Source organism: Lynx canadensis, chromosome B4 (genome assembly GCF_007474595.2).
Source record: "Lynx canadensis isolate LIC74 chromosome B4, mLynCan4.pri.v2, whole genome shotgun sequence".
In the NCBI taxonomy this organism is placed as follows: Eukaryota; Metazoa; Chordata; class Mammalia; order Carnivora; family Felidae; genus Lynx; species Lynx canadensis.
In genome coordinates this window covers 12,368,427-12,382,863 of record NC_044309.1, presented here as the reverse complement: position 1 = coordinate 12,382,863, position 14,437 = coordinate 12,368,427, and the positions used below count along the sequence as shown (strand labels likewise).

General features: G+C 48.5%; 1 protein-coding gene across 6 annotated transcripts in view; it reads left to right on the top strand.

Annotated features, from left to right (window-relative positions):
- Positions 1 to 471: 471 nt before the first annotated feature.
- SEPHS1 (selenophosphate synthetase 1) overlaps positions 472 to 14,437 on the top strand; it is a 30,567-nt gene continuing 16,601 nt past the window's right edge. Inside the window, exons 1-5 of one of the 6 annotated variants that reach the window (XM_030321267.1) lie at positions 472 to 569; positions 3,481 to 3,750; positions 8,538 to 8,641; positions 10,661 to 10,768; positions 11,988 to 12,142. In XM_030321267.1, the coding sequence (XP_030177127.1) occupies positions 3,558 to 3,750; positions 8,538 to 8,641; positions 10,661 to 10,768; positions 11,988 to 12,142 (560 nt within the window). In that variant the 5' untranslated portion in view covers positions 472 to 569; positions 3,481 to 3,557. The other 5 variants (XM_030321268.1, XM_030321266.1, XM_030321265.1 and 2 more) reach the window with 5 other exon arrangements.

Below are 14,437 nucleotides of genomic sequence, written 5' to 3'. Positions count from 1 at the left end.
GAGTCCCGCAGGGTGTAGCGCGGTGGAGCCCGGCCAGGTTTTGGAAAACATTCCCGGCCCTTCCGGCGGGTCGAGGAAAAGTAGGTGGCCCGGGCGCCAAAGGCTGCTGCCAATGCAACTCGCAACTTTTGAAATCAATCCTTTTTGCATCATGCAACGGATGCCACCGCTCCTCGGGTTTGCAACCCCCCACCCCTCCCCCGAGACCAATCATTGCCGCGCTCGGGCCTGCACATCGCCCCCGCCCCCTTCCCGGGCCGCACGCAGCCACCGAGACGCTCCGGCCGCGGCCCGCCGCCTCTTAAAGGGCGGTAGCCGGCCCTTAAAGGCCCCTCGCGCGCGGCGCACGGCGGAGCGCGGCGGCCCGGTTCCCGGCAGGGGCCCGCCGAGCCAGGCCGAGCCCCCGCGGCGCCCAGGCGCGGCCCGGGCCCTCCCGCCCTCCGCGCCGCCGCCGCCGGGAGCGGCATTTTTATTCAGGCGACGCTTAAGGGAGCCCGGCCGCGCCCGGTGCATTGTGGGAGCGCCGGAGTCCCGTTTTCGGGAGGAGGAGGAGGGCGCAAAGCGAACCGGTAAGCGCCTGGCTTGGGGAGGGGGGGGCGCGACGCCAGGCTTAAAGGGGAATATTCGTCCGCAGGCCCATGGCGGCCGTGCAGATCCCCCTCCGGGCCGCCCGGGCCCGCCGGGAGCCGCGCACGGCCGGCGCTCTCCAGCGCTGCCTGGAGAGGGGCAGAGCCAGGGCTTGGTGGGGCCGCTTTAAAAAAGAAGCACCGCCCGCGCCGCCGCCGCCGCCGCCGCCGCGCGGAGCCGGGGAAGGAGGGAGGGAGGAGAGGGCGGGGGAGGAGTGGAGGGGGAGGGCGGCGGCGGCGACGCAGGGGTTAATTTTTTCGCCCGCCGACATTTTTGTGCGGCGGCGGCGGCGGCCCGCGCGCGCGGCGGGAGAATCCAGCCCGGTCCCCGGGCGCGGCGCGCGGCGCCTCCGGGGCCCTCCCCGCCCCCACGCGCGCGCCCTCCGGCCCGCGGGCGCCGCCTGACCCTGGGCGCCCCGACCGGACCGGCCCCGCGGGCCGGGGTCCCGCCGCGCTCGCGCTCGCGCCCGCCCCGCCGCGGCCGGTTGGCCGTGCGCGCCTCGCGCCTTCCCTGCGGTTCCCGCCGCCGCCGCCGCCGCCGCCGCCGGGGAGATCGGGCTGGCATGGCCCAGCCGGCGGCGCCGCCGCGCTGCCTCCGCCCGGACGCGGCCAGCCCGCCGCGCCGCGCCGCACAAAGAGCCCAGGCCGGGTCTGCCTTTAAAGGCGGCAGCCTGAGATTTAAGGTGTCCCCGCGTGCCGGCCTCGGCGCTCCGGCTGCCTCCTGGACGCGTGCTGCATGGAGAGAGCCCGGTCCCCGCGCGCCGGGCCCGGAGCCCACCCCATTGTTTCTTTGCTGGGCTTAGGGGCTTGGGGGTAGGGAGGTAGGTATGGGGCTGCGGCTGCACCCTCTCCCGTCCCCGCTTACCGTGCTCCCCGAGCTGTGCGGCCCGCTTGGCGCTCTCGGTGGAAAAAAAAAAAAAAATTCAAAGGTGGCCGAGAAGGAAAGGGTTAACCGTTGTCTTTAAATATTCATATCATTGTTTTAAAGGTGTAAACATGCAGCTTTGGGGTTGGAGTTGAAGCTCTCTTATTATGCAAATTTACTCCCCCCCCCCATTAATTACGATTTCCCCGAGCACATCTCCCCCCACCCCCCCGTTTTCTCACACCCGCCCTCCAAAACCTGTAAGTTTGCAAGGTTTGGATGTGAGTGTGATGTGTATCCCTCGTTCCATTTGGAATTTTAAAACTTCAGAGTGCTTTTGGACTTAAGGTGTTTTAGACATTTTTCTTCTTAAAAATCAGGGAAGGTAAAAGTTATGTTTGAAAGATGGTTAGTCCCCCCAGTTCCCCGCCTCTTTTTTGGGGGGTGGGGGTTAGGCTCGGAGGTAGGAAAATAACTGGATGCCTCGTGAGTTGGATTTTTTTTTTCTCCTGGTAGGAGTGAGGCGGTGTTAAATGCGAGGCGTTTTGTGAGGAAAGGACTGTTTTGTTCCAAACTCTAGCAAGTCAAAGTGCTATTGGACTTTTCCTAACTCTAAAATGGCTTCAGAATTCCCCTCTAGGTAATTTCCTTTGCTCTCCTGCCACCCTTCTCTTGGATGGGTTGTTTTCTTGGAGTATTTGAAGATTTACTCCTGTTCGGTTGTACGTTTCAAACTGAAATGATTGCTCACCCCAAAGATGTTTTTGTAAAGACAGTTTGGATTACCGCCCAAACTCAGGCTTTCTGAGATTTATTTTATTTATTTGTTTTGTGTGTGAGAGAGGGAGATTAATTTTAAATGAGTGATGTGGTTGCCAGGGGATAGAAAACTCTATAAATGGGAATCATGTTCTTCATCGTAAATTTTATAGGGGAAACTGACCCTGAAATTTGGGGTGTCTGTAATTCTATGCCCAGTAAAGTATCAATCTGGAGGTTCATAAACCTTGGGAGTGCATGTAAGATTCTGGTTGCACCTCTGAGACTTCAGACTTAGAAGGGCTTGCTCTAGAAACTTCCAGTGGTACCAAGTACGTTAGTGCTAGGGATTTCGTACAGTGTGATTTTTTTCATTTTAGTTCTGCAACGAAGCGGTAACGACCAGGAGCAAGCATATTTTCTCAGTGATGTGTGGGTACTGGTTCGTTGGGTGGGATGTTTGCTTTCTAGGAAAGAGCACTGCATTAAAACGTTAGAAAACTTTCCACCGCTCTCTTGGAGAAAATTAATCTTGGTGTGTTAAACAGCTGTTCCACTTTTCTTTCAAGTTCTGTTCTTTAGTGAGGCTTCCTTAGTTTTGGATCACGTTGTCCTTCTGGCTCAGCATGAAAACATGCTTTTTTCTAAAAGTGAATCGAGCATCACGAAGGATTTCATCAAATGCGTTTCCGTCAGCATCCTTTTCCTGCAGCGTGTCTAATGGGCATTTTATTTTTCTGTGGGGGACAGCAGAAGATGTTAAAAGGTTTTCTAGAAAAGTCACTTTAGCCAAGACTTCTTGATTTCTAAACCGTAGTTTAGTGTCAACCGTAGGCTGACAGATGAAGTGACTAGAAGTTTTCTCATGATGTTGGCCGCCAGAAGAGCCTATGAGACTTACTGCTCAAGATGGCCTTGTGTCATGTGCCAGCTGGCCCGAAGTGCCTTCTTCAGGGGAGGCGTCCTGGCTGCCCGTCAGAGCCACAGTTACAGCAACACAGGCCTCAGACCTTCCCTGGAAGATGTCTGATGGTACAGTCAATTTCTTAAATGAGTTCTTCGGGCTTCTGCATCACTATAATGAACTGTTGTGGCCTCAAATCGGCATATCCCTGGTCTGGATGATTTCAACTCTTTCCATGCTCGGCACCGTCTTGTATTCACTTGATTCTTGGCAAAATACTGGTGAGCATTCTTGTAATGGTGTCTTTGTGTTTTGGTGATGCCTAGGTGGATCTGTAAAGAAACCAGGCGGCTAGGAGCGGGAGGGGAGGAGCCCAGCTGTGAGGTGTGTGTGCCCAAGAACCATGTCTACGCGGGAGTCCTTTAACCCGGAAAGTTATGAATTGGACAAGAGCTTCCGGCTAACCAGATTCACTGAACTCAAGGGCACTGGCTGCAAAGTGCCCCAAGATGTCCTGCAGAAACTGCTGGAATCCTTACAAGAGAACCACTTCCAAGAAGATGAGCAATTTCTGGGAGCAGTGATGCCAAGACTTGGTACGTGAGCCCTTCTTCCCTTTATACTTCCCCAAGTACAGCGTCTTGGCTGCAGTTGTAGTCAGTGGGTCAAAAGCCAAATTTCTGTCCTCCCATGTTGCCTTCTTCTTCTTCTTTTTTTTTTAAAATCTAATTTCTGCAAGGATCCAAAGAGCAAAGCAGTGATAGCTATGACATTATTGTAGCTTATTTGGAGGAAATACTTGAAAAGCATCAAGGAATGTGCTGTAGCCATTTTTTTAAGCTATTAAGTATGCAATGGAGACAATTCTGTTACAGTGAAAGTGTTTCTTGCTAAATCGAATTTTGTAGTTAGCTGAGGGTTAAGCAGAAACTCCTTTATGCCTCTGTCCTAAAACTTTCCTTAAAATGCCTGCGTTCTCTTCTCTGCCTTAGGAAAGAAAGGTGTGTCTGTGCATCATCGTGCGGTGCTTTGGGGGCAGTGACTGGGTTGGGGAGGAATTGGGGTTCCTTTGCAATATGCACTGTTTGCCGAGCTCCTGTGGGGAGGAGGGAGAAGACTGAAGCTGTGCTTGACCCTGGGACGTCATCTGGCATCGAGAGCGTGGTTTTCCTTCTTTACTAAATTCCTTTTTTAGTGGTTTGCCTCTTCCCAAACACAGAGCTCAGAAAGAAATTCTAGGCTGTTGGAAATTGTTAGCTTTTATCATGTGGTGCGCTAAGGACGTGGCGAAACACCGTGATCGCTTTGCCTTTTGAGCGTTTGGCATGTACTCCAGGAGTTTGGGTGCTTGGTAGTCGTGGTATTCGACTTGATCAGCTTTCTTACAGAAGGTTTTCATTTCGTTTACTTTCACCCGTTGCTTATTGTGTAGTTCTGTCCTCCAACCCGAGATCCTCCTTTCTTCCCCAAAGAATATATCAAAGCCGAGCTGCTTTGGTGGGGAGACAGGAAAACTCACACCCCACACTCTAGGGGCCGCGGGGCTGGCTCCCAGGAAGGAGTTCAGTGCGAAAACCACTGTCGTCTAGCTGGTGTGGAAGCCGGGAGAAATACCACGGGAGTGAGCTGGATCGGCTGTCGGCATACTTGTCAGGCAATAAGAATATACCGAGAAAGCTGTCAGATAACGTGGTCGAGAGAAAGACGCTGCCAAATGGGCGAAAAGAGATGCAATAAAAACCTTACGTGTAAAGTAGTAATGCCTCTTTCTGACTTCCCTGCGGACCTCGCTGAGCATGCCGTGCGCGGTGAAGCATTTTGAAAATGGGTCACATCATTCGCTCCTTCCCTCAGCCCCGTGATGCCGGGGAGGGTCGAGTAAGTCATTCCGTGTCACTCGGTGAGGGTCAGGACCGGGAGTCCGTGTCCTCTGATTCCTCCGCCCACCGTACTGTTTGCCCTCGGGTCTCTGAGACTGGCGTGTTTGAAGTGAGGAGAGGGGCTGCACCAGCTGCAACCTAGCAGTGGCATCGGGGACAGATGTCAGCAGCAAGGGGAGAGGTAGAAAAATCTGTTACCAGAACACGGTAGCAAAGGAGTCTAGTCACACAGGGCTCTTGAGAAGTCATTGGAAGCCGTGACCCTTTCCCAGAAAAATGCACACCCACAAAATGTAGCGTTCACGGTGTTCTCTAGGGGTACACGGACCCCAGGTTGCAAACAAAGGGACGCTGAAGAAAGCATAGTGTTAGAACCTTGTACAGAAGTGGTATATCCAGATAGCAACAACTTTGCTTTGGAATTGGATGTAGATTCGTATCCTGACAACAGTCACTTACTTGTCACTAATGGTAATCTGTGCACCGTCTTACCCTTCTGAGTGACAGTTTCCCAGTCGGTAAGATGAACTGTTTGTAATTGTTGGAAGTACTAGAAATTATTTGTGTGTGTATACGTACCGTGTGTATCTGTTTCTAAATTTTTGTTAATGTTTTGTTTATTTTTGAGAAGGAGAGAGAGAGCACGAGCAAGAGTGAGGGAGAGGGAGACACAGAATCCGAAGCAGGCTCCAGGCTCCAATCTGTCAGCACAGAGCCCGATGTGGGCTCAAACTCACAGACTGTGAGATCATGCCTGAGCCGAAGTTGGTAGCTTATCCAACTGAGCCACCCAGGCACCCCTATCTGTTTCCAAGCTAGAGTGTCCTACCTCCCGGGTTCTAAGATGTAACAGTTGTTAAATGTACACATGTTTATTTAGATGTATTCTAACTAAAGAAATGTTGAAATCAGTGCTTCTTGCCTGGTACTTACGAGCTATCGAGTATTGATCACCATCACTGGTGGTGATGGTGTGATCATTGGGTTATTTTTTCTTGACGGCTTCAGTCTTGCTGAGAGCTTAGAATTCTCCAGCATCCACTGCTAATTAAATCTGCACCGCTCATTCTGGTATTTGAGGCTTCCTCCACTCTGTGGCAATTTCCTCTGTTACCGCTTGCCCTCTCCCTGGACCGTCCCTCTCTCCCCCAATCACCACGGACCGGACTGGTGCTGTCCAAAAGAAATGTGATGTGAGCCACATGTATAATTTCAAATTTCTGAATCTTTAAAACAGAGAGCGTCAGAAGAAATTAATTCTAACATATTTGATTTAACCTAATGCATTGTATATAAAAAACATCACGTAAATATAGTTGATCTGAAACGTTACTAATGAAATGTTGGGTTTTTTGGTACACAGGCTCAAGAGTCACCACTCAGAATGCTCTGATGCGGCATATAAGTAGAAATTAAGTTCTTCACGATTCTAATTTATTTATTTTTTTTAATGTTTATATACTTTTGAGAGTGAGAAAGACAGAGCGTGAGCAGGGGAGGAGCAGAGAGAGAGAGGGAGAGACAGAATCCGAAGCAGGCTCCAGGCTCTTAGCTGTCAGCACGGGAGCAGGACACGGGCTCGAACCCACAAACCACCAGACCATGACCTGAGCCAGAGTCAGATGATGCTCAACCGAATGAGCCACCCAGGCGCCCCTCAAATTTATTTAATTCAAATTTAGGATTAACCAGATTAGAAACATTGAAAGCTAACATTCAGCAACGGCATTCAGTCTATTTCAGGAGTCCTGTAGTTTACATGAAAACCCCGAAGAAAACAGTGTTTCGCTCTTTTCTAAAGCAAATAGTAACATTCTCAGAATAACCTGTTGTTGGCATTACCAATGTAGGGAGACTCAGTATGAGTTAAATTGTGGTTCTTCACCTTGGCACTTACCTGCTCAACAGCCGCCCTCGGGTGAAATTGCCGGGGATGAATTTCCGTGCATTTCCCTGCCCGGTCTGACCTCCCGCTGGGGATCGCTCACTACCTGGGCAGCCTGCTCCATTGTCACAGATCTGTGAGACTTGCCGTCCAGACACTGCTTCGCAGAAAATCCGCCCGCCTTCGATGAGCCTGTGACTTTTTATTAAACCTGATTTTGTTTTTGCATTCGTAATAAGGGGTCAAGGCCAGGGGCAGTAAGGTGCCCTATGAGTCGGCCTCTGTTGGGTATTTTGCCGTTGTGGATCTGGGTTAGCTGTGCCTCAGCAGTGTTGCTCAAGCAAAACATGAAAGGTACTGGTGTGTTCACTTCAGCCTGATACAGACAGGACTTGTTCTCCTTCCGTTTGGAATTCTGATTTGGAATTCTGAATTGCGAGGGTGCCTGCTGTGCGCTTGTGTCCTTTGCTGTTTCATCCTGACTCTTTCTCTGCCTTCGGCTGTTCGCCACAAAGTTGAAATAATCCCAAGAGGTCTGGAGGGCATCCTTTGGAGAGACGCATAGGAAAGCACTCGGTATTCGGCTTACTTGGTGGGAAGGCCAGTCTGAATTTGAGAACACCTGCATTACAGGTGATTTTCAAAGAAAGGTAGCCTACGGCAGCCCAGTCTTCATCATTTCTAAACTGATTTGAGTAAAAGGGAATCATTTCTAATTAGATCATCAATTGTCCATGTTATCTTTCTAAACATTTAGATACAATTTTTTTTTTTTTTTTTGTGAGAGACCGGGAAAGAGCCCCTAGAAACAATTCTTAATGAATTGAAATGTTTCCTACAGGCCTGTTTAGCGAAGTATTTTTCCCTGTTCATAATGTAAGTTAGTAAAGGTGACATTTACAAGTTTTCCACAAGAGGAATAACATGAAATGTTAAAGTTTCCTCTTAAAAAATGCTTCCGGGAACCTACGTAACAGATCACCTGGGTACCACAGAGCATGTACTTGCTTGACTGGAAGCAATGAATATGAATACCTGTTCCAGTGACAAGTTGACAGCAGCGGGCCTGATGTGGGGCTCGAACTCACGAACCACGAAATCATGACCTGAGCCAAAGTTGGATGCTCAACCGACCCAGCCACCCAGGTGCCCCATAACTTTTTTTTTTACGTGTGTAAAAGATTTTACAGATTTTCTGTTGGGGAAAATAGAATAATTGCCTGAAGATCGGTTCAGAAAGCACCTATAGATAAGACAACCCAAGTTGTACTTACGCTTTCTCATCTTTAAGGAAATTCTCTGTGGTGCCAGTCACATGATACAGTAATATGAAGGGGAAATTTCCATTTGAAGCATCGTTAAAGTCTAAAAATTGTACCGTGTAGAAGTTGAGTCTTCATGACTAGCGAATTTTATTCTCACTTTCTACCTTAAGCTAGTTATGTTTCACGTTTATTTCAGTTAATGCTACTTGATAGGAAACATGCTGCTTTATTGGCAGGGTGCAGTGTTCCTTAAGTGTCGTGCACACGACTGTTCGTCTTCACAACACCAGTGGTAGGAAATGAAGCGGCTTTTCCGTTTGACTTTTGGGTGATGGTAACTTTCATCTTTGCAGGCATTGGAATGGATACTTGTGTCATTCCTTTGAGGCACGGCGGTCTTTCTTTGGTTCAGACCACGGATTACATTTATCCTATCGTCGATGACCCTTACATGATGGTGAGTTTGACCCTGGTGCGTTTTTACATCTGGGACTGCTTGCTGGTCGGGTTTGGGGCTGTGGCTGGGGATTTTGTTTTTGTCACACCCAACTTGTTCTCGTCCCGCCCTGCCCTGACCTCTGCACGTGGAGCCAGTGGATCTGTGCCCTGCTCACACTTGGTACCTTGCGGAAGGCAGTCACAGCAGACGCGGTGAGCCCTCTGCTGCTCTTGGACCTGATGCACGTCTGCACGAACACCTGTTGTCTCAGCATGTGTGTTGACTGACATGTTTGTGGTTTCCTTCTTTCTTTCTCTCTCTGACCGTTGTCAACTCCACACTCCTGTGTTTCAGGCTTAGATGTGTTAACCATACTCTGTAGCGGGACTGATCCTAGATGTTTCCTTCCGGAAGTAAACAGCTTAGCATCTCACCACAGTTAAGCCTCTTGACCCTTCATTCTGATTCTGGTCACCGTCCACCTCGGTGTGTTAGCTGCCACTGTGTAGAATACATGTCCGAACTGCTGCGTTGAAGTTTCTAGCTGCTGATCGTGGCCTGCCTAGATATATTTTCCATTTGTTCTGTGCATGGTTACGCCAGCAACCCCTTGGTCTAACCAACCTTAACCCCTACCCTACCAGACAAGGAGCCGACGAAGCGACTGGGAACGTCCCATTGTTAGGAAATGGTCCTCCCTGTGTGCCATGGGCACTGGGATCAAGCCTCACACATAGGGACCTAGGCCATGAGACAGCTAAGTGCGGGGAGGAGGAAGATCACCTCTCAGGTGCCAGCGACATGCATACAATTTACTAGAAACCTGGTCTGGCCTCTGCATGTCTCTTCTCTCGAGCAGTAATCCTGAGCCTGACCTGCACCACACCCCAGGCGCCACCAGAGGCAGAGGTGCTAGAATCGGAATCCATCCTTTATCCAGCATGTCTTAAAAGCACGTGAGAGAGCCCAGGACAGAAGGGACAGAAAATTGCTGCAGCACTACACCCCCAAGGTGCAAAACACCTGTGGCCCTTGCTAGTGCTGCTTCTAAGCTCACTGCTGATCGGCCAGGAAGTTGTAAGGAAACCTCAACAAGCCATGAACCAGCTGCTGGAAATAATCCTTGGGGGTTTGATTGTCCTTATATCAGAAGAAAAATTTGTTATTTTTCTCTTTCACTGTCTAGAAGTGACAACTTAACATTTATGTTATTTTATTTTATTTTTAGTTTTATTTCTAAGTCATCTCTACACCCAACATGGGGATCAAACTCAAAATTTTGAGATCAAGAGTTGCAGGCTCTACTGACTGAGCCAGCCAGGCGCCCCGACAACTTCTCTTTAATAAATCTCCAGTGGTGATAAAAGAACAAAATCTTATCACATTTCTTTTGAATCATTTTGAAGTCCCCTATTAAATAATATAGCTCACTGGAAACACTTTTTATTTTCTTTAGAAAACAATCTGACTTCGAGCTTGGATGGTTTTTTTTTGTTTTGTTTTTTGGGTTTTTTTTGTCTCTTCTATTTTTTGATTTCTCAACCAAGATGTTTTTCCTGTTTATCTTCTAGAGCCTTGAAAAGAAGCTACCAAAATTTCTCCCTCCCTGTATTATAAAAAACCGTCTTCTCTGTAACCAGTAAAGTCAACATATTTTTAGCGTCTGTTTAGGATACATGGCCGTTTCCAAGATTGCTTTAGGACTGTTGTTTTCAGACTTTCTCCTTCTATAGTTCTCCTCCCAGAACCATCCGCTCCAGCCTCGCTCACCCCAGCGTGTGCCCCCAACCCCCATTCCCCATCTACGTAAATTGCAGATTTCTCCCAATATCTTAGAACGGGAAAGAACATGGAAATTACTGCTGCAGGAATGTCTGAGAAAGACTGAAGGAACGACCTAGTGGTTCTGTGACTGAATGCAGGACACAGAAAACGGGGACCACATCCCTGGAAAGTCCCCGAGTTCTGGGACGTGCCCTGTAGGCACACACGGAAAGTCCCCTACTTGTCCTTGCTCATGCCTCCCCTCTCTTCCAGGGCAGGATAGCATGTGCCAATGTCCTCAGCGACCTCTACGCGATGGGGGTCACGGAGTGTGACAATATGCTGATGCTCCTTGGAATCAGTAATAAGATGACGGACAGGGTAAGTAGTGTTGTTGTCTCAGGGGCGTCACTTGACCGGGTCGCCCTGCGTCCCTCGTCTGTAAAGCGAGGCGGCCAGGCAGTGCAGCTTTCCTACTCTTGTCGGGCTCCCTGTTTAGTTTTTGGCAGCTGTCCGTGAATTAAAATAGAGAGTCTGGCCTATTCTTCTTTTCGTTTCCACCACCTGCTTCCCGTTCTCTCTTCCAGGTAGACTGAAGCCAAGACAGTCATGTTTGTTTGATAAAGTCTAGGCCACAGTAATAGCACCTCCGTGCCAGGCGTGTGGACCGGGCCCGCCCTGCAGACCCCCGGCTTGTGGCACGGAGGCTGGCCGCCTTCCTCTACTTGCTGCTCGGGTCGCTGATGTGGATGGTGAAGAGACGGGTGTCATGTGTGTTTATGGCTCACTCGGCAGCGTCTGTGGCCTTGCTGCCAGTGCCTGCTGGTTGACACAGAGAGGATTTCCATTTAGATCATTTTTGTTCCCCAAAAGAAGTCTTGCCCTGCCTATTTGCAGTAAAGCCCCCACAACATGCGCTTGGGTCATAACTTTAACAGGCTCTGGAGAAGGGCATGTGGATGCGTATTAAGCTAGCTCTAGAGTTCTTTTTTTTTTTTTCCTTTTTTTAAAAATTAATTGAATTTTTTTTTTTTTAAGCTAGTCTTGGAATTCTTGGGAACCATGTAAGTTGCTGGCTCAGATTTAGGGCAGACCTGTGTATCCAGTCATATTCTAGTTTTTAATTCTCTGTTATCTGGGCTTCGTTCACATTGTAACCTAGAACAACTTCTAACTTCTGATAAAATGGTTACAATGTCAACTGTTCCGTATTTCTTTCTGTTATTCCCTGCCCCATCTGTAAGCTTCCAGGACTTCCTTCAGGGCTTTACAATCTTTTATTATGTAAAAAATTTTTTTTTAATGTTTTTATTTATTTTTGAGAGAGAGAGAGACAGACTGAGCGCAGCGGGGGAGGGGCAGAGAGAGAGAGGGAGACACAGAATCTGAACAGGCTCCACGCTCTGAGCTGTCAGCACAGAGCCTGACGCGGAGCTCACACTTGGGAACTACGAAATCATGACCTGAGCCGAAGTCGGGCACTTAACTGAGCCACGCAGGTGCCCCTACAGTCTTTTGTTAAAACTATAAGGGTGGATTCTCTTTCCTGCGTTTTGAACTGAATTATGTGACTTTTCATTTGTGTTCTTTTAAACCGTAGGAAAGGGATAAAGTGATGCCCCTAATTATACAGGGTTTTAAAGACGCAGCCGAGGAGGCAGGGACGTCTGTGACGGGTGGCCAGACGGTGTTAAACCCCTGGATCGTTTTGGGAGGAGTGGCTACCACCGTCTGCCAGCCCAACGAATTTATCATGTAAGTTGATTTCTGTTTCGTGTCTCCTGACCTGCTTCCCCCTTTTTCATTTTTTGGCAAAGATTTGTTGAGATGCTCGTTCACATCACATACAATCCACACATTTAGAGTACACAAAGCAGTGATCTTCGGTACGTTCACAGAGGTACGCATCCGTCACCAGAGTTGATCTAGAACGTTCCGTCACCCCAGCTGGAAACCCGCCCTCCTTCAATGTCCGTCACATTCCCCCTGCTCCCCTTCTGCCTTCTGTGACTTCACATAATATTAGCATGATGGTTTTAGGGTTCATCATTTTGTAGCATGCATCAGTGCCTTATTCCTGTTTATTAAAAATTCTGGATTTTTTAAAATACGTATTTGTTTAAGTAATCTCTGCACCCGACCTGGGGCTCTAACTTGCGACCCCGAGATCAAGAGTCACTCACTCTTGTGACTGAGCCAGCCAGGCACCCCCTAGATTTTATTCATTAAGGTACAATTTATTTAACAAAATTTCATACCACGTAAAATTAAACTTTTTTAAAGTATGCACTTCATTGGTTTTTCACATTCACAAGGTTGTGCGTCCATCACTGCTGTCCAATACCAGAACGTTTTGATCGCCCCCAAAAGAAATCCTGTATCTATTAGTGGTCACTGTCAGTTCCCTCCCACCCCCCCGTCCTGGAAACCAGTAATGTGCTTTCTGTTTTGTGAATTTGCCCATGTTAGACATTGGTGTGTTCACAGTTGATGGATGTGTTAACGAATGATGTTGCTGTGAACTTTTGTGTGGACGTACATTCCCTGTCCCACGGGTATATACCTAAGAACTACTGGGTCCTGTGGTAACTGTGTATCCTGGGCAACCGCCACATGGCTTTCCCAACAGTGGCACCGTTTTACATCCAAAGCAGCAGCATGGGAGAACATCCATGTCCTCACCAGTCCTGGTTCTTGTCTGCATGTTTGATGGCAACCGTCCTAGCGGGTGGGAGGTGACACAGCCCTAAGTGAAATGGGCATTTCCTCGGTAGCTAATAATGCGAGCATCTTTTCCTGTGTTTTCTGGCCTTTTCTGGATCTTGGGAAAGATTCTCTCCCCTTCTCTCTTTCTCTCTCTTTTAAAAAAATTTTTTTTCTTAATGTTTATTTATTTTTGAGACAGAGAGGGACAGAGCATGAACGGGGGAGGGTCAGAGAGAGAGGGAGACACAGAATCTGAAACAGGCTCCAGGCTCCGAGCTGTCAGCACAGAGCCCAACATGGGGTTCCAACTCACGAACCACGAGATCATGACCTGGGCCAAAGTCGGACACTTAACCGACTGAGCCACCCAGGCGCCCCTCTTTCTCTCTCTTTTTGAACGAGTCTCTCTTGATACAAGTTGTTAACTTTTCACGTTTGACGTCTTGTTAAGAAAAGCCACCGTGTCCCATTTTCTGAAGGATTCGAAACTCCATTCGTTTACCCTTTTTTATGAGTAAATACTATGAGGCACCGTGTCTGCACGGTTCAGAATTCAAAAGATCCAGAAAGGTCTACAATGCAGAGTCCCTCCCCCATTCCTTGTCACCAGTTTCCCTTCCTGGACTGGGCAACCACTTTTTCCAATTTTTAACCAATTTACTGTGGACATTTAGATTATTTTCAATTATTTTGACATTGTAAATAGTACTTCGGTCGGTGCGTACCCTTACACACCGATCATTTTGCGTGAGTGTGGCTCTCGGTAAGAAACACTTCATAGTAGAATTGCTGGGTCCAGTGTGCGTGCGGACTATCTGCACTGGGTGTCTCCAGGCTGCCCTTCAGAGAGGCTCTGGCAGCAGCGAATGGGAAGGCCACGTGTTGGTAACAGACCTCTTGTTCTTTGCCAGTCAGTTTGGTGGCCTAAACCTTACTTCTTCGTGAGTAAAGTTGAGCGTGTTTTTCATATATTCGTGTCTTTTGCCCGGTTTTTGATTGTTTGGAGCTCCTTTTAGACACATTATCTGACAGCTTTCGTGCGAGGGGTCTAGCCTTTTACTTACATCAGAGTTTTGTTTTCCTCTCTTTTATGTGGGCGGTTCTCAAACTTGCCACACAGAGAGGACAGAAGACCCTGAAAGTCTGTCTGCCTCACACATTTCAGCTTTTTGGTAGAAAAAGCACTTAGCAGTTGCAACAATTAGAAAGGAAAAATAATAAAACAAGCTTCGGTGGGTTTTTTTTGGTCAACAGTATGTACGTTTAGCTTGTAAAATAGGAATGAGCGTATACACATGATTATATTTCGTAAGATAGTGCCCGTAAACTTAAAAATAACCCGTC